Source organism: Manduca sexta, chromosome 21 (genome assembly GCF_014839805.1).
Source record: "Manduca sexta isolate Smith_Timp_Sample1 chromosome 21, JHU_Msex_v1.0, whole genome shotgun sequence".
NCBI lineage: Eukaryota > Metazoa > Arthropoda > Insecta > Lepidoptera > Sphingidae > Manduca > Manduca sexta.
This window is the reverse complement of record NC_051135.1, coordinates 10,525,322-10,545,777: the sequence shown is the minus strand read 5'-3', so window position 1 is coordinate 10,545,777 and position 20,456 is coordinate 10,525,322. Positions and strand designations below refer to the sequence as shown.

The window sequence follows — 20,456 nt, the reverse complement described above, 5'->3', positions numbered from 1 at the left end:
TTAGACAATAACTTTAAAGTCGATAATTGCATGTCTAACATTTGTTATAATACAATTTCTCACACAAATTCAAGCGCAGATTTATTTTTATCTAATCACACTTAGAAGTGAAAAGTTTCATCCAATGCAATGTAACAGCCGACCGGCCAAGCAAGGGTCGTTGACTGTCGATATCGGATTGTTTAACGGGCCTAATGGGTCATTTACACAATACAATCATTACACTTTACCAACAGTAAACCTATTAGCCTAGTTGGTTCTGGAATGGACTGCCGAGCCGTATGTCTGCAGGTTCAAAACCCAAGGACACACATCTCTAAATTTTCTAAAATTATGTGTGAAAACATCGTGAAGAAACATGCATATCTGAGTTCTCCATAATATGTGAAGTCTACCAACCCGCACTAGTCCAACGTGTTAGACTGACCTAAACCCTCTCAATAGTATAGGAGCACCCGTGCCCAGCAATAGGACAGTATTTAATAATATAATACAAGGCTGATAATATACTATAACCCTGCTTGACAAAAATTAGGCTGGCATCTCTATTTTTATACTATAAGCCCAAAGGCCCGTTGGTACCTACTGACTTACTGGAGATTCAAATTACAAATTGTTCTCGTTCTGTTTAAACTATGTTTACAATAGTATTTAGGTACAATTACAGTGTCTAGGACTTTGACTTGCTATTTGTCATTTTTTGCTATTATAATCTGTTTTAGTGCGCGAATAGTATGCGATTACTTCTTGAAAAGAACGTTATTTTTTATGCCTCAATTAATTTATAGTCTCAAAATGATAAACTGGCTAAGGCAAAAGATCAAGTTGCAGCCTCATGGTACGCTTCGAGCTTATGGAATTGTTTAATGCTTCGGTGTAGTTGCCCAGCGTGCGCGGTTCGACAACGCTCTGAGGTCTTGAGTTTGAATCCCAGGTTGAGCAGTGTTATTGGATTTTTTACGCTTAGTATTATTAAAGTCGGAATACATAGGCAGAAAGTGGGTGCCGGATTTTCATTTCTACCTACCCCTTCGGAGATAAGACGTGATGTGTGTGTTACTTTAATTTAAAAGTATCTAAACCCGTACTCTCATTATTTCAAATCTAACTAAGCTTTCACCCCCTACTTACCATCAATAAGGAAATCGTTTATTACTTCAAGGCCTGCCCTGCCAGTAAACCTAACTCACATCCAAATACACCACACTATAAGCGACACTTCAAAACCAATAATATAAAATACAATAAAAAGCTAAATGTTCGCCGGTCACAATAAACTGTGCTTAATCCATCCTTTCTCTATTAATAGAAATACAAATTACAAATAATAAAACACCGAACCCATTTCGTAATTCCCCGATTAGAACAACTCAAGGCATTAAGAGTGAAATTACAGACAATAGGTCATTGGTCTCGGCTAACTGTAAACAAAACACTAACTTGTGGAGATAAAGAATGTTATATCATTTTGTAAGTAAGCTTTTGAAATACAACTTTCTTTGTGCTCAATTACTGTTTGGGAATTCGGATTGTGAAGATTTGAATGGAAGTAAGGTCAAGTAAAAACGTGTGAAATTTATGTTTTGGAATTTTATCATTTGCACTGAATATAGACTGTCTTGGTGGCGTAGTTACTATATGCGCGTTACGGCAGCGCTCTGAGGTTCTGGGTTCGAATTCCGGGTCGGGTAAAGTGATGTTTGGATTTTTCTGCACAGTATTAGCCTGAAGTCTGGAATTTGTGCTCCATATGGCCATAGGCTCGCCCGAAAGTTGCCTTCGTTGCGCCTCTCTATACCCTTCCGGGGATAAATGCGTGCTGACTGTGAATATTGATGAAAAGTGTATGTAATAATTGTTTTTTTCATTTTAACTTTTATTTATAGCCGTTAATAATTATAATCCTTTTATGCCAAATGACCAAAGATCCATTTTTATTGTAATTATGAAATTCTCAATTTTAAACAGTAATAAGAAACATAATATACTTGCCTTTTTTGGAGAATGAGATACTCAAACATTTTATTGTAATCAACTTTCAAAGAAAAAAAAAGTGTCCAAATCGGTACATTCGTTTGAGAGCAACGATGTCACATGCAGGTATACAAATTGAACTTACAACACCCTTCTTTCTGCGTCAGGGGTTAAAATATATATAAGTCTACACTCACTCAGCAAGTAGCAACCACATGCATTTCCGACATACTTTCATAGAAAAATGCACTTACTGTCTACATCGGAGCGATTAAATTTACATATCAATTACAGCCTAACTTTAATAACAAAACTTCGACTGATCTTTCATTTAAACATAACGAGAAGCAATGAAAGTACTTGAGAAGATGCAGGCACCCGTCGGAAATAATTACAAACTGTGGATAGTACTGAAAAACAGTGTTGCATGTTTTAAAATGCTTATTAAATTTAAAAAGATATATATAGAAATAATCCGTGTAATTTATTTATGTTCTTATAAATCAATTTGATAATAACTGCAATAATTTAAATTGGGACATATTATATTTCCTTCAATAAGTATGTAAATTGTTGCTCTAATTCCAGTCGTATTTTCAAGCGAAGAGCAGAAGCAAGCGGTGTTGCTATGGCTCGCAGAAGCAGGACCAGTGAGGGTCGAGCATCTAGACACGGTGTGGAAACACGGCTGGATATTATGCGGAGTGCTGGACGCAGCCCTGCCCGGTTCCTGTGCCGGGCACCCCCCCACAAGGCTGTCCTTGAAACACGCCCAAGCGATCGCTGATCATTATCTTGGTGTTGAACCTGTGAGTATGCATACTTCTTAACCTAGAAGACTTAAGTACGCGAGTATAAAATAATTAGCGCTTATATATTAATTCCACAATAGTAGCAATTGTCCTTACGCCACATCCTTGTGGAAGCATTAATTGCTGTATATCCTGAGGGTTAGATACTATTCAAGGGCATAAAACAAGGAATGTATATTTACCTTAAAGGCCTACTAGACAATTACTCCTATTATGTGAATGTTTATTTTGAGTGGCGGTGAACACTTCCCGTTGGGTGACGTATTTTCTCGTATACTCCACTCTAATAAAAGAAATCGACGTTCGTCATATTTAACACTTCAATCTTGGGGTTTTTATGAAATCGAAAAACACCGTAAAATACTGCGCAATTTTGTAATCGAAATAAAGACACCATTGGCTATTCGAGAGACGGTATCGATTTTTACGTACAGATCATATTGTGGTGAAGCCCATCGAAATAGCCTCGTCATGTCATCAATGAATTAATGTGCCTTCAATAATAGATAAGATTAAACTTTTGTATTTATTTCAACCTTTACAACACAAAACTACATTCCATTAATACTAGATAATAATAAGAAAAAACATATTTACTTTTCAGGTCTTCTCCCGCCAAGAGCTGGAGTCAAATGACTCACTAAGTAAACACCAAGAGTGGAAACTGGCGACCTACCTAGAACGCATCCGTGAAGCTCTAGCGAAATTAACACCCCCAGTCTCCAAGGTCACGCCACAAAAAACATCTCCAGAAACCACCCAATTCACCCTTGACTATGTAGCTAAAGGATCAGGGCTAACAGCCGCTCAGATAAACAACAAAATGTACTTCAAAATCTACCCTACTTCGCAGCAATCCTTGGACCCTGGTGAAATAACTATACTAATTAGAGGCCCCAAAGATACTTATGGTATGACAGTTTTGCCTCCTTTGTTGGGAAAAACCCAATTAATACGACAAAAAATGCTAGGATTGCAATCGCAGAGTTTTACAGAAAATGTATTACCAATTACGCAGGGAGCGACATATTTGAGGTCATACGGAAAAAACGACATGAACAAAACCTATTATATACCGAAAACTAAATATGATATAGATATAAATGTAGAAACGAAATCAGACCACATGAAAGTAAGTTACGAAGTGAATTTAGAAGGAAAATATGAAATATTCATAACAAGCCGAGGACAGAATATTGTCGGATCGCCATTTATGGTAACAGCATCCCACAATATACTCGGATTATTAGAAAGAGATAGTTTTTGTCTCGAAGATGGTGAAGAAATTGGCATAGTTGATGTTGAGAATGACAGAAAAGTCGTATTAAGAATAGTTGATTTTGTAACAGAAAAAATGTTGCTTCAAGAGAATGGATCACTCGAAAAAATAAGTGACGAAGAAGCAAATCGTTTAATGGGTACTGACTCTTTAAATAAAACCATCTTTAAACCAAGCGAAATTCCAGAACCTTTATCAAAGGAAGAACATAGTAGAGATAAACCTAAGAAATTTAATAAAGCAGCAAACAAAATTATAAAGATGAAAAGAGTTTGCAAAATAATGAATGATCTAGTAAAACAATCGCAAATAGAGCAAGATGCTAGTTATATGCAGGCTAAAACTCAGCAATATATTCCTGACATAGTAAATTCAACATTTAGCGACATCAATACGAATCCTTTTATAATGAACGAGAAACGAAATAAGTACATTGTCCCAGAAAGCATTTCTGTATCTTTAAGAACAGAGAAATCTATACCATTCATCGAAGAAATGAGTCAGGAGAGCATTGAATCCATTAGATCTGTGGCAAGCTATGAATCAGAGAGTAATAAAAATACTCCAGACAGTTTAGAAACAAGTAACACGTCGCAGGAAGACTTAATGGAAGATGACATTTCCATTGATAGAATGACACCTTTAAGCGGTAACAATCCATTCCTAAGTGACATTAGTGAAGAAAACTTTATAAAAGAAAAGGATTTAGGTACATTTGTAACTTCTGAATACGAGACAAATAACTCACAGAATGAAGAAACTGAGAATTCTTCTATAAAAATTATGATTGATACACATTGCACTCCACCTGTTTCACCAAATAATCCTTTCATTGACGAAGATGTCAGAGACATTGTAAGACCAAAAACGCCAGTATTCAAAACAATTCTAGAACAATCACAAAGTCTAGACGAAACTGTTCATCCAAAATACGAACTCATTCCTGAAGAGATGTTAGGAAATGAATTTGTAAATCCTTTCTTTACACATCATCATCATCAACCACACGAACAATTGCCAATTACCGATTTCATCATCGGTGCTCCTGTTTCTTTACCGCCAATATTAAGGGCTTCTTCACCAGAGCCTCAAATGAGATCTTTAATAATAACTCGGAACGAAAAATCTGACAGCTTCAAAACCAAGGAGCAGAGAGCAAGAAATAATGCAAAAGTAGCTGAAGTATCACCATCAGTACATAAAATATCATTCGAACCAAGTTTAGAATCACGTAAAGAATCTTCTAAAACAATATCTTCAGTGTCCCCAACATTCCAAAGCTTTGAATCAAACCTAACTGAACATATAGAAACATCAACAACTTCGTCAGTGAGCGATGGGAATTATGAGCTATATAAAATTGAAAGCATTCAAGAAAGAAATTTAACACCAAGAAAAGAGACATGGGATTCCGCCTATGTAAGTATAGACGATACTAATAATTCGCCCGATAATAATAATAATGAAAATACAGCCGTATTTGATACAAGCAATAAACAGAAAGTTTCTCCTAGTGAGCAATTTACTGGATTCAAACAAGACGAACTAAACAACATGGGCCCAGCTGAAAGAGAAATATGGCAAATATGTAATGAATTAAATGAACCAAAGGCGCACGAAGATATCAAACCACATAAGATGGAAGTTAAACGGCCATCATTCACACCGATTCTCGAAGAGACTGATAAAATTATTTTGTCAGGAACCAAAGATATAATAGGGTTTGAAAAGGATCACGTATCTGATCCAGTAACAGTGGCATTTACTGAACTCAATAACATGTACACAGAGTACTTTCCTGGTTCAGAGACCGAATCTACAACCGTCGCTAGCGAAGACAATAAGCTCCACAGCATGGAATTAGATTATACGGTCGATGATAACAAAATCAGTGTCGATTCGGCGTCTGAGAAACTGTCAGACGTGAAAAGACACGTGGACCAAATAGAAGGAACGATTTCTGAGGTTCAGTCAAATGTCGCTGAATCTGTTTCAGTAAGTCAGACCCTTCAAGATGACAGAACACAGTCTCATGAATATCCATTGCAAAATAAAGACGAAACTCAATTTGGTGACAGCAGCAAGAGTAATATAGTACTAGAAAGAAAGAAATATTGGGATGAAAAAATACGCCAAATAGAAGCGAAATCACAAGAAACTTCGATTGTTCACAAGAAAAAACGTGTAACGGCTAAGCAAATGAAACACGACTCTCTAAGTAAAAGAAAAGGTAAACAAATGATCAAAAATTTCTTAAACGCAGGTGGCTATCAGAATATTGTCTCACAAACATCCGATGAGAAACAAAAGGAGGGTCTACAACCTGAACCGACTATACAAAAATTGACAGAACTTCAATCAACAGACAATATTCCGAGCGATGAAAAACTTGTAGAAAAGTGGAAGAAGTATTGGGATGATAAATTAGAAAAAGAACACATCGAAATTGAAGCACCATGTTTGAAATCTAGGACGCCAACATCAAAAGAACACTCTGTCTCACCGAAACAGATCATCTCAAGTGAAACGACTAAGGCAAGTCTAAATATGCCTACAATGATTACTTCTGACGTGACCGTCACAGCTTTAGAAGGCCCAAATGACGATGATCCTTCTAGTCCAGTTAAACAAGAATTACCTGAAGAACTTTTCAAAGCCTTTGAAACTAGTCCCAAACGATTCTTTGGAACATCAAGGAAACAAATTTTAAACAAAATAGATAGTTTTACAGGGAGATCCACTAGCTCAGAAGAGTCATCACCTGAGGTGAGTGAAGTCAGTTATGACACCGGATTGGTATCTAGTCGAATATCTTTATTCCATAATTTATCTCACACAGAGGAATTACCATGGGCAAGACGAAAATCAAAATCAATGCAGAATATTTATCAAAGAAAATCAAACGATAAATATGATGCTAGCCCCGACATAAAATTATCCGTATCACAAGAAAATGAAAATGTGGGAATTATAAGTGAACAAAATATAATATCTAAAACAAAAGGGACTATTGAAAAAGCTTCAGAACAAGAAAGTAACATCACATTAAAAGAAAAAAGGGCAAGAATACTAAACCAAACGTGTAACTTTAGTATTGATGATGTCTCAATTGATGAAACACCCTCAGAATTCGATATTGTCAATGAAAGTAGCTACATTACAAAGAGTGAAGTTCTTCGTAGAAAATCTTTTAGCAAATCTGAAATGGATATATTCAACAAAATTCCGAATGAGCTAAATGATGACTACTTGGACAAATATAAATCATGCGATGAACTTCCTAAAATTAATGTAAAGAATTTCATTTCGCTATACGAAAGTGTATCCAAAACTGCTATAGATCCAAAACCGCCTAAACAAGTTTATAGAACAAGTTCTGTAGATTCAGATAAACTTCTGCAGAACATCAGTAAGACGAGAGGTAAGTGTCTTATTAAAAGGACGAAAAATCCTTCCAAATTGAACGTAAACCATAAAGTTACTTTTACCGTTACAGATGCTGTTAAGGAACACGATGAAACTGAACACAGAACTAAAGAAATTAAAACACCTGTTAGCAGTGCATCGAATAAATTAGAAACTCCAAGAACTTCTCCAAAAAAAATTGTATCATACAAAAGCGTAGACACCGTAGATAGTGGAAGCATCGATAAATCAGAAACTGAATCTCTAGACATAAAAGTAACGAAGGATCAAGGCAAAGAAACAACATACATAAGCCTTTCCGACATAGAATTGGAAATCGTTGAAAGCAGTCCAGATAAAACAAGCGAGTCTTCACCAGAAAGAGTGACTGTAGCTGAACATGTAGAGTATAAGAATCGATTTAAAATGGCCAAACAATACTTCCAGTCACTAGAAGAACTAAGGGAAGTACGAAAGCCAAGGAAGTTGAATGAATGTGAAATGCTGTTAAAACAATCAAGTGAATCTCCTGAAAACGAAGCTGAGTTCGAAAACTCCCGACCGCGACGAAAGAAAAAACTGAAGTCCCATTCAATGCCATCGTCGGAAATATCAAAGGTATGGAGCCAATTACAAGACAATCAACAGAGTGAAAGTGAAGCAGGCTCGTCGAAATTAGTGAAAATATCGGAAAAATTCAATGTGGATGATTTGTTTTCAGACGTGATGGAAGGGAAATTAAGTCGGCAAGGGAGTCTTAGAGGGATTCCGCATAAGAAAGCTGTTCTCGAAGCCTTCAGATCAATGGAAAATATAGCAAACCAAATTAATTCTTACGAAATAACAGACACGCAACTGAAAGACTTTGCCAACGAAAATAGAAGTAAAAGCGCCCAGACGTATTTGAGTGAATATCCGTACCTTCCAACTACAGATCCATCCAAATATCAATCCAGGTTAGATGTTAAAGCTTCCGGTTTGATTTCATTCAAAGAGTTATTGGGGAAGAGGCCCAGAAGAAACAGCGTTCCCGATTTGAGGCTAAATCCTAAGTTTGAAGTGAACCTTTAGATTTAATTATATGTTATACGCCATTACAGAAAATAATTATTAGCTTTCTTCTTCTCCTAGACATAAACATTGATATTGTTTTAACAGTTGAAAACATTGTCACGTTCTCTTTTACGCTGCAGCCAAACTAAAATTGTTATCAACGCAAAATATCGCTGACTAATGAGTAAAATATTACCAAAATTATCGAAGAGGCTATATTAAGATATGTCTTTTGCTGTTACAAAATGTTTTATGTCAATGAATGCAGTATAGCCTGACCAGAGAAATAAAAAACGCGCCATGTTCTGATAAAATATTGAAATTGACACTGACAACATTAACTACGAAACGAAAACGCAAAAGTGTCCCCAGGGGTAGATTTTTATTTTCCTGGTCAAGTTGTAAAATTATGCGTCATTTAATGCGATAATTAATGTCATTAGAAATTAGTGTGGTCCTAGCGTAAGATTGTACATAACGAGTGACAAAAATCATTCATATCGTATCAAATGTTTATGTATTAGGCGAAATATAATATTTTTTTAGTATATACGAAGGAATGACAGTATTTTATAGTACCTTAACACTAGGCAATACTCAAGGGTTTTTCGCTAAGTCTAGATGCTAGGTCTCATTTCATCATGTCATTTTGTTGTACTTAGTCAATATATGTAGCATAATTTTTAATACTTCGTGCTTTCTAATATAAAATTCTACCGTCATCGAAATTATATTATATTTTGTACAGTTTTGTACAGCTATTGAATCTAATTATTAAGTTTTAAGATTATATTGTAATTATTTATTTTAAAGCTAAATAAAAGTTATAAATATTTTACTATTTGTTTTATTAACCACTAAACACGGTCACTGGATTATGCTTTATGATTATATCTATACAAGCTGTCGTTTACATCCCCGCCATATTTGAAGAGTCCATTGTAATGGGTACACATAATCATCTAATAATACACCACTATAAGTTCTTTCTCAAACTGGAATATTTGATTAAATTATTTTACAATGATTTAGAATTAACCCTCACGTACATGTCAGAATAGGATGCCACGGCAACGCGAATGGCTCACCCACACACGGTCGGCACTAGCTGTTGGCAATCGACACGGCAAGTGCGTGCGGCCGCGGTGCGCGTTAACTCACTGTGTGTGTGTGTGTGTGTGTGTGTGTGTGTGTGTGTGTGTGTGTGTGTGTGCGTGTGCGTGTGCGTGTGCGTGTGCGTGTGCGTGTGCGTGTGCGTGTGCGTGTGCGTGTGCGTGTGCGTGTGCGTGTGCGTGTGCGTGTGCGTGTGCGTGTGCGTGTGCGTGTGCGTGTGTGTGTGTGTGTGTGTGTGTGTGTGTGTTGTGTGATTTCCATTACACGGGTGGTTTTATTTTTAATCAATAATTATTTTTAAAAGTGTAATTTTCGGTACTTATTTTTCATTGATTCGTGTTCTATAAGTGTAGTATACCAACCCCCGTAAATACGGCGGGGATGCAACACCTTATGTTATACAAAATTATTTACCAGAATTTAAATTAGGGAACAAAAATACAATTAATTTCTTCATTTAATACTGTATTTGATCGTAATAATACTAACAACTAAGTATAAATTTTCGACACATTACATTCAAAGTAAAAAAATAATTAAATAATAAATGAACAAGCTAATTAATTTATATTACTGTATACAATTGTAGCGCCTGTGAATAACCTATTTCATCTAATTACCTCCAATAACCAACACATCACAGCAATGTGACTAATTGATAATTTGAGCTGATGTTGCATTGTAAAGAGTGTGTATCAATGGCTAAAGGTGCATATATCCCGATTCCTGCCGGCTTCCCTTTAACGACGGTCCTCAAGAAAAAATGTAACCTACAATATGTCTAGTTGCAGTATGAAGGTTTCAAGTTAAGTTAAAATAAATATCAATTAGTTATTGCAAAACTATTGATTGTTATCAAAAATTTAAGGGTTATTAAAAATTATTTAATTTCGATTTTGAGGTGAGTAATCGATTTTTATATTTTCACTTAACTTAAAACCTTCACAATGCAACTAGACATTTTGCAGATGAGATTTTGTTCTTGGGGACCGTCGTTATGTACAATTTATATAGAATCTTATTATCATTACAATGACATGCATCCCTCATTTATGCATATTAGTACATATTTGCAGTCGGGATCTCTATCGGAAAATTTCACCTTTCGCCACTGGTGTATTGACTTCAATTAGGTGTCTACCAGGCACTAATCATATAAAGCGAATTTTATATTCTTGCTGTACATAATAATTCCTAATTTTCTTCTTATGTTCGCCTACATTTACACTAAATACAATATCTATGTACAAATTATACCTAAGATGAACACTCATGCGTTTACAATATGGACCTAATGTTTAAAAAAAGAGAGACATATTTGAAAGACAAATTTTGCAAAAAAAAATTTTTTTTGTTCAGCTATTTTTACATTTATATCTATGCACAGATTAATAGTCTCTCGTGGCCAATGCCACGTTCGTTTAATATCATTTAATGTGTATCTGGACGTATGAGGAAGGTGCGTCTGCGCGTCGCCACTGCAGCCACGCGGCGAGCTGTGGGTCGGTGCGGTCGCCACGGGCTTCTAACTGTTGGTAGTACGCCTCGCGAATGATACGGAACGCATCCACGCTTCGGTACGGAAGTTTCGTCACTGGATCTATGTAGCGTGCTGGACGTCTGTGAAGAAATGGTTTTATTATGTTAGATGTATTATTTTTAAATGTTGACAGATTTTTTAAGTTAAAATAATACAGGAGAGTCAATGAATCTCTCTTTCGTAGTTTATATGGGGAAAGAGAAAATGTTATAAAGTACAAGGCTAATAAGAATGAAGTTATTTATCCTGTAAAAAATTACTTAAGGAATATTTGATATGCAACTTTTTTTTTTTTTTTTTTTTTTTTTTTTTGTGTCGCGGGGAAAATCCATTTACGGACCCCCCACCTCCGAAGAGGCGGGGAGTGTCGGGCTCACCAGCGCCTTCCACCCAGCGATGCTAGGAGTCGCCCGAGATGTGATGGGCGATCGCTGGGTGGGTCCCTACCAGACTTAGCGCACCGGAATACCGACTAAAAACCCCGCGTGGGCCATCATCGGCGCATTAGGGACGGCTCCGGGAAAACCTGAGCAGAACGCATGGATTGCGCCGGAACCGCCCCTGCGCAGTGCCGCTTTCGCGGCCCGACTCGGCGGGGAAAGGTCCGTTCCCCGCACGCCGAGCGTCGCTGTGGCGACGGCGACAACGTGAGGCCTAGCCCTTCACGCTGTCGCCCACCCCGTGGGCCGCCTTAATGGATGGTAGGAGCGGCGGCCCCGGTTGCCCACGAGGCGCAGGGCGACGGGTTAGACACCGTCGCCCCGACGCCTCCTTCTCCTCCTCTGGCGGCGGCGGGCGGGATCGGTCTGCTCCCTATCCGCTCCGCGGCCTCCTTCTGCGACATGGCACGCTCGCAGAAGGAGGCCATAGCTCGCCACGACCTCCGACTGCGGACCATGGCGGCGACCACGGTCGGCAACGAGAGGTCGCTTCCGATGACGGCCAAGAGAGCGCTGCGCTCTTCCGTCCAGGCTGGGCACTCCTCGAGAGTGTGTTGGGCCGTGTCCTCGCGGCAGTTGCCACAGTGGTGGCACACGGCGGACTCCTCCTTCCCGGCTATGCGACACAGGTATTTACCGAAGCACCCGTGCCCGGTGAGCACCTGCGTCAGCCGGAATGTCGGCGCACCGTGGCGCCTGTCCAACCACTGACGAAGGACGGGTCGCACTGCCGCGACGGTCCTCAAGCCCGCACTCGGGCTCTCCAGCCTGAGCTGCCATTCCTCCACAGCGGCGTTGCGGAGGGAGACCAGAGTGGTCTCGACCTCTTGGGGGGCTAGCCTCTGTCCTCGGCGCAAGCTCTCTTCCCGCCACCAGAAGACAGAAGAGAGAGCCCGCGCGTCGAGATCCCAGGGCAGAGTGCCCGCCAATACGCAAGCCGCTTCGTGTGAGATCGTGCGGTAGCCCCTGACGATACGCTGCGCCACCATGCGCTGCGGTCTTCGCAGCAGCCTGACGCAGCGGTCGTTCAGGGAATTGGCCCATACGGGAGAACCGTATAGGGCCATAGACCGCACGACTCCAGCGTACAGATTCCGGCAGGGATTGCCAGGACCTTCGACGTTTGGTAGCAGACGGCCGAGAGCACCGGCCGTCCGTACCAACTTCGGCGAGAGCCTCAAAGTGCGCGCGGAAGTCCCATCGGCTGTCCAGATGAAGACCGAGATACTTCATCTTTGAGCCGACGGGTATCCGCACGCCCTCCACAGAGATGTAGGCCTCGATGGGCGGCCTACTCCGAGGCCCATGGAAGGCAAGGGCCTCGGTCTTGTGGAGAGCCACCGCGAGACCCAGTCGCCGAATCCTGCGCACCACCAATTCGGTACCGAATGAGGCGAGCAGGGACGCCCTCTGAAAGGTCCTGGCCGTCGCCGTCACGAGCGTGTCGTCCGCATAGCAGACGACGGCGACGCCTTGAAGGTTGGTACCACGGAGCACCCAGTCGTAGCCGATGTTCCACAGGAGCGGCCCGAGGACCGAGCCCTGCGGGACACCGCACGACATCGCTCTACGGTGCCACCCGTCAGCGCCCGGATACACCACGTACCTGTCTGACAAGTACGAACGCACCAGACGCCGGAGATAAGGTGGCACCTCGTGATACCGCAGTGCCTCGTTGATGCAGGCCCAGGGCATGGTGTTAAACGCGTTGGCGATATCCAAGGACACCGCCAGCACGACCCTACCCCGAGCGACTGCATCCTCCGCCAGTGCTTTCACCCGCAGAATCGCGTGAATCGTGGATCGGCCGCGCCTAAACCCGTACTGGCAAGCGGCCAGATCCGGGCCGATCCGCTCGAGATGCCCGACGAGGCGAGCGTGTACCACACGCTCGAACAGTTTGCACACCTCGTCGAGCAACACGATCGGTCGGTAGGCCGATGGCGACTCTGCGGGTCTCCCTTCTTTCTTGAGCAGGACAAGCTTCCCCGTCTTCCACCGCTCAAAGCACGCGGAGAAAAGGCTACGGAGCCTCGTACCCAGTGACTCGACAGCGAGGACCCAGACACGTCCGGGTACACCGTCGAGCCCCGGAGCCGAGTTTTGCTCCGCAACCGAGACACTGCCACCTGGAGCTCTCCAGGCGAAACCTCCGGGATATCCTCTGCCGGAATCGACAACGATGGCGCCGATGGACGTGGCGCCATCGGTGGAGGAATGGCCTCCTGGGTGGCCGGAAATAACGCCGCGACAACGTCCGTCACCAGATCGGCTCGGAGACTCTGCGTCAGCGGGGCGCCCACGGGCGGAGCTTGCTCAACGCCATGCGGTACGGGCGTCCCCACGGGTCGCTGTCGAGAGTTCTCCGAGACTCCTCACGTGCCGCGGCCTTTGCTTGCGCAATGGCCACCCGCAGCGCTCTCTTGGCCGTCTTGTGTAGGCCGTGAAGCAGCCGCTCCTGTTCATCATCGCCGGGCGGACGGGAATGACGGCGGCGGTGTCTGGCGAGTCGACGGCGCGCAGCCATGCAGGACGCGCGTAACTGGGTGAGCTCCGCCGACCACCAGTACACCTGTCGCTTCGGAGGGAGGCATCGGGCCCGGGGCATGGCCGCGTCGCAGATTTGCGACATTGCCCCCGAACCACTCCGCCTCCTCTTCGACCCGCACCGGCCCTGCCGGTACAGGGAACCACGCCTGAACAAGAGCGGCTTCCTTCACGGCCTCCCGGTTGAGCCGCGTAACGGCCCAACGCTGGCCGCCCCATCGTCGGGAGGTCAAACTTCCACTGTTACTGGGCTGGTTGGTCCGGGGAGTGGAGACACTGAACCGTATGTACCGGTGATCGGACAGCGTCTCCTCCTCCACCAGGACTCTCCAGCCCTGGACACGGCGGGCTAGGTCCGGGGTGGCGAACGTGATGTCCACCACCGAACCCCGTTGTGCCGCACGCACGTGTCCTCCGACCCCCGATTTAGGACGACCAGTCCTGAGGAGATCGCCCATTCCTCCAGGGCCCTACCCGCGCGTCCGTCACCGACGAACCCCAGGCCAAGGATTTGGCATTGAAGTCGCCGGCGACAAGCACAGGGCGGGGCTGGCTGCTTTGCACCACCAGGGTTCCCAGCCGAATGAGATGGGGGAGAAGTAGGCTCCCACTACCCACACCCCCCCCAACAGAACCGCCACACATCCGGTACCCTTCGCTACTTTTTCGAAGGGCGGGGAGCCGGCGGCACCCCGGGTGATGACAGCCACCGAGCCGTCGGAGTCCCCTGCCCAGTCATCCCGGGGGGGAACGAAATACGGCTCGCTGACTACAGCCACGTGGATTGACCACTGCGCCAGGCTCTGAACAAGCAAGTCCTGCGCTCTGGCGCAGTGATTGATGTTCGCCTGGAGGAAATGTTTTGTGCCATGATTTAATGGGCGATCTCCATCTCCACTGGGTGGGACGGTTGCGGACGCGTCACAACCTCGGCACCTCCTCCGCGACGGTTGCGGGAGGGATCGAAGAGGCGACGCAATCCTTGCCGCCCACCCTGTGCCCCGCGGGTTTGCCGGCAGCTGCGCACACTGCGCAATGCGGCTCCGCGGAGCAACCCTTGGCCTTGTGGCCCTCAAGACCGCAACGGTAGCAGATCCCGCTGCGGTCCACCCCTGCGGTGCATTTAGCACCATATTTGATATGCAACTGCTCCAACAGTGTTTATATTAGTGTTAACATCTGTAGTCAAATACGTTTTAACACGTTAAAAAGCAGAAGCAGTAGGATTTAAACGAAGAGTAAAACGAAAATTGTCATTTCATACTTGGTTACAGCGCACAGCATCTGCCGTTTCCTCTTTGGTTGAGACTTCGGGAAGCAAGAGTTGAACGCCTCATCTTTTATGTCATTCTCAAACGATAGTAAAGTTCTCTCGTAGTATTTGACATTTGAAGTCTTTATTTTAGGTTTTTCTTCTTTCCTGTATAATACGTAATAAAATTCAGATGAAAATATCAAACAATGAAGTTACGAATATCTATGGAGATTATCTCTTGCTATTATTCAAGGTATCCTGCTTGTCTTTATTCAACTGCATTATAAAAGATAATATTATGATTCCAAAGAGATTTTTGCATACATTATGGAGGTATAAATACCTATACATTGATACATATAAATATGTCTATTGTTCGTTAACATTATCTCTCCAGGTACATTGGACTGACTAATTTGGCCGTACCAGCAAATAGAAAAAAAAAGGTATTTAATACATTGAAAGAATGTTTTATTATAACGCATTATCTAGTTACATAAATGTTTTTCCAGACTTTAATGATTATTATTTGTATCTATTATTAATTTATTTGCACACTTAATACATATTAAATAATAATGTTATAATTTAACTAATGACTAGCTAATTTCATGGTGTCAGTTTTTGGCGGAGAGTATGCACGCATCGTACATTTACTCTCATAATTTTTCCCTAACAAGCTAATAGAAGTATAACTTTAAAAAAAAAAACATTAAAAATACATACGGTTTAACATCGTCCAGTTTAATATCCTCATCGGGACCGATAACATCTAACTCCATTTTGGTATTTGCATTTTCTTCCGTTTTGCCTGTCTGTTCTGTGACTTCGTTCTTTGGTTCTTGTATGTCTTCTAACTCACCTGCTAAGAGATCTGAAAAATATTTTAAAAGTAAACTTCATAACTAGTAATGGCTTTTTATTCATGTTGTGGTCAAAATCCAAACGTTCGATTACAGAAAATAATGTGTATATTCGTAACACATATACACATTTTTTCTGTACTCTTATATAGAACTTTAATCACATTAAAGTAATTAATTTTAACATGGCAAACCACACACTCCACCGTGTGCGTAACGTGTTTAAAAAGGGATACAACGTTTTCTCTTCACACACTAGATTAAGTAATGGTTTATTTATTTCATTTTATTTTTATGGACTTTCAAGTTTACCACCACATAGAGATTGATAGACTACATACCGTCGTAACTCATAAACAAAACAACAATTAAAATAAGTAATGATTACAAATAAATGCACACAACATTTTAGAAAGATAACAATCAGTGGACGCTGGACACTTCTATAATTGCTAAGTAATTACCTTCCTCTGTTTTAATAATGTCGCTGAGGTTGAGTTGTCCTATCGTCTGTATGCTAGACTTGTCATCTTCGGGGTTCACTTTTACAGGGACGGCAAACGAGTGATATCTAAAAATATTGATAATTTAATATTGTATTATCACAACCAATGGACCTATTGTTTCATTTTGATGATGTATGTAACTATCGGTATCTCCAGTTTAATTAGACAAAAACGAATAAGTCTGAACTGCATAATAAACATACATATTTATTAACAAGTGTTCATATTTCTGTTGAAAGAATTGCCTATAGAGAAATAATATAATACCTTATAACTGGTCCAGTAATAGTTTTCTTAATAGGACGTATCTTCTTCCTTTCTAGCTCTATTTGTTCAAATCTCTCTGGAATTTAAAATAAATATTTCGGTAATGAATCCATCACCAAGGCAATATTTTTAAAACTTTACGAGATTACTACATCATGTCGCCAAGTATATCTGCGAATTTCTCATTAAATATATACTTTGAAATCACATTGTGGTCATATTCATAGAAACCATGAAACATCAGCTTGCAGTTGCTTTTGTCTCACTAAAGAAATAAATAATTAAATACCAACTAAGCAGTTTCTCTGTCAGTCATACTCACCTAGACTTTTAAGATTCTCTTCTTCAGTTTTAATAGCCTCCTCCAGTAATTCCTCTTGGGTCGGCATCTTTTCTTCCACTTTTTTCGGTTTCTTTCTCTTTAATTCCGATCGAATTTTTATCCGCTGTTGTGTTTCTGCTGATTTCACTGCTGTACTTTGTCTGATTGATTTTCTTTCTAAAAAATAAATATATACAAATCTGTCAGAATTTCAGATGATTCAGGCAACTTGTGGAAGATATTTCTACATCAGGATTATTTATTGACAAAAATGAATATAAGAAAATACTAGCAAATATGAAATATAACAAAATTTTGAAGAGTAAGGTCAGGGTTACAGAACAGTTATGCACTTGGCATCATGAGAAAATTCATGGTTAGGAATAAAAAAACACCACTGCCAACATTATACTATAACAATTACATAATTTTATCAAGTATAAGACCATCATACCTATCGTAGTGTCTAGAAATTTTTCTGGCTTCTCTGGTTTTTCTGTTTTTTCAGGTTTTTCAACTTTCTCAGTCTTTTCGTCTTTTTCCTTAGGTTTTTTTGCAACAGGCTTTTTAATTTTATCTGTTTTCTTTTTTCTATAATTAGGATCCTAAAAAAAACAAGGCTTAAACAGTATGAACATTAAATTAAAAGCTAGAAAGTAGAAACTAGTTATAACAAGATCAGTTATAATCATTGTTAAAACAAAAAAATGCTTAATTCCCAATGACTACATCTTAGCAACAAGATATTGTCTATAAATACTTGGATATAGAGTCCAGGTTCCTTTAGTATGTTATAACTGGTTTCCACTGTAATATGTAACTATCCATAGGTTTTAAATAAAGATTTGTATGAATACAAAATGCGAACCTTATATGCCTTTGTTCCAACTTTCCGTTTACTTTTTTCGTCTCCTTCCTGATCTGATACCGGCTCATCATTCTCATCAATATCAAAGTCAGAATCCACTTCATCTTCTACTTCCTTTTCTTGTCTGTAATGCAAATTACAGAGATATTTCAACTCATACTACATCAATGAAGAGTTACATAAGTATTTTGTAGTGTTTCAAGTAATGCATATTACAATTTTATATTGTTTCAATGGCTTTTTAAGTGACTTTACAAAAAGGAGGAGGTAATCAGTTCAATGTGTCTGTGTGTTTTTTTTAAAGTTGGTTACCTTAAAACTCTTTCATCTATGAAACAATATGGAGAAATCTTTTTTTATTCAAAAGAATATACTTCCAGATTGAGACTAACAGAATGGCTAAGTTATATAAATACATGAACAAATATATGGAAACAATTTAAAAAGTTAAACTTTAATTAATCACTGTTTCCAAAACCTGGAACTTTGGTTACCTGTTACATTTATTTTATTTTGGTTTTTCGTATTTTTGAAGGGAGTTTAGTTTTTGTTATTCAGATATTATAATAACATAAATATCTTTGGAAGTAATTAAATATAAACAAATATTTGTGGATAAACTATTTTAACGTATATTTGAATTGATATCTCTAAACCAAATTATTATTTATAAAAGTGTATGTTTTGAAACAATATTAATATTCATATTCAGAAGTATATCCTCTGAATGTGGGTTTTGTGAGTCCAGATATTTCTGTTTGTCTAATATGCATAATACTTGCTTCTTATTTGACCCTTTCTTCATGAGTTGTATCAATTTGTTTGATAAAATAATTTAAACATTCCCGCTATAATAGGCTATAACCAAATAATTACAATCGATTGTTCAGCATAACCTCATTGGACGCGAAAACATAGCGCTTACAACGAAAACGAAATTATAGACATTTTTCCCCAAACTTACTGGTAATCCCGGTCTTCTTCCACTTCCTCGAAGCCGCCGTAAGTTGTTTTATAAAAATCATCCTCTTCTTCTTCATCTAATAGTTTGGCCATGCGATTACCCGCATTCGAACGTCTTTCCCTTTGAGACATGGTGGTTGAAAAACTTTGCGATAATTGAAATCAATGTTAACTGATTTATGTTGTGGTTATTTACAGTTATTCCAGATATATCTTAATACAAACACTGTAAGACGCTTCCGAAACAAACATCTAAATTTAACTGTCAATTGTCAAACTGAAGGCTGACGCATGACATTACAAACAAGTGTTGCCAATACCTACTTGTTACAATATTGTGTTTATGGCAATTCAAGTGGCATGACGTAAAATGGATTGATCGCCATTGATCTTCGTAAGTTACCTAACTATCGCTCGCGTCTCGGTCTCCTATCCTATACATTGCAAAAAACTGATTTGAAAATAAAGTTTTTTTAAATCTACAACATAATATATACCCGATTCCGATTGGTGTGAGTTTAAATTTAGAAACGTTTAGGCTTGCCAAATTTTAAGATCACTTAAATACATTTATCAAAAATACTTTGTCAACTAAGTTACGTATAAAATATGATATTATTTTGTTGATCTAAATATTTAGCAACTTAGATATTTGACAAAATAGGCTAGTTCTTATTGCCTATAAGCTGTTTGTAATTTAATACTTCTATATCAGTTTGTATTTGATCGTATATTCGCCATCTTTCATGGATGGCGAGGTTTTCTGAGATATTTTTTTATGCCTGTCTACAGATCGCAATATAAGAAAATTAAGCCAAGTTCTGTATGTGTTTTGTCGGTTGTTCGAGTAAAGTTCACTTAGATTAGTTCTTAGATTGCAACCGGCATAAGAAAATGTAGGTATATTACAGAAAAAGGAGTGTCACAACTCTATAAAGCTATAACAGCATTCGGCTAAAATATAATATCCTTCCTAATCAACTCGTTAATCAACATATTTTATGGGAGAAGTGGAAACTATTAAGCACGTCCCAACTTATTTATGTTAAAAAGGTTGTTCGATGATAATATCAGGAATGTTTGAATTCGTTTAGTTTCTCAGAATAATAACTATAATATAAGGCCATTATTCTAAGGATATGTAATTATTATGCCATTGTATCCTAAGAATTTGTTAGGGTGGGACCATAATACTATGACAGTATACTTTTTGAAATATCGTTGTAGGTCGTAGAATAAAACAATCAAA

The 20,456-nt window shown here is 39.9% G+C and overlaps 2 protein-coding genes across 6 annotated transcripts in view; one reads left to right on the top strand and one right to left on the bottom strand.

The window, feature by feature from the left end:
* LOC115454534 overlaps positions 1-9,361 on the top strand; it is a 49,980-nt gene extending 40,619 nt beyond the window's left edge. For 4 of the 5 annotated variants that reach the window (XM_037440905.1, XM_037440903.1, XM_037440904.1 and 1 more), the window contains 3 exons: positions 2,563-2,783; positions 3,391-7,486; positions 7,562-9,361. In XM_037440905.1, the coding sequence (XP_037296802.1) occupies positions 2,563-2,783; positions 3,391-7,486; positions 7,562-8,541 (5,297 nt within the window). In that variant the 3' untranslated portion in view covers positions 8,542-9,361. The remainder of the gene's footprint in view (positions 1-2,562; positions 2,784-3,390; positions 7,487-7,561) is intronic. The other variant, XM_037440906.1, reaches the window with a different exon arrangement.
* A 723-nt stretch (positions 9,362-10,084) lies between these two features.
* On the bottom strand, positions 10,085-19,488 carry LOC115452312 (vacuolar protein sorting-associated protein 72 homolog). The gene is made up of 9 exons (XM_037441038.1): positions 19,209-19,488; positions 18,245-18,368; positions 17,831-17,981; positions 17,377-17,553; positions 17,055-17,130; positions 16,746-16,852; positions 16,145-16,292; positions 15,428-15,583; positions 10,085-11,256 (listed from the first exon to the last, which is right to left on the bottom strand). Exons 1-9 carry the CDS (start codon positions 19,337-19,339, stop codon positions 11,064-11,066), a joined length of 1,263 nt encoding a protein of 420 aa, XP_037296935.1. The 5' UTR covers positions 19,340-19,488; the 3' UTR covers positions 10,085-11,063.
* Positions 19,489-20,456: the final 968 nt, after the last annotated feature.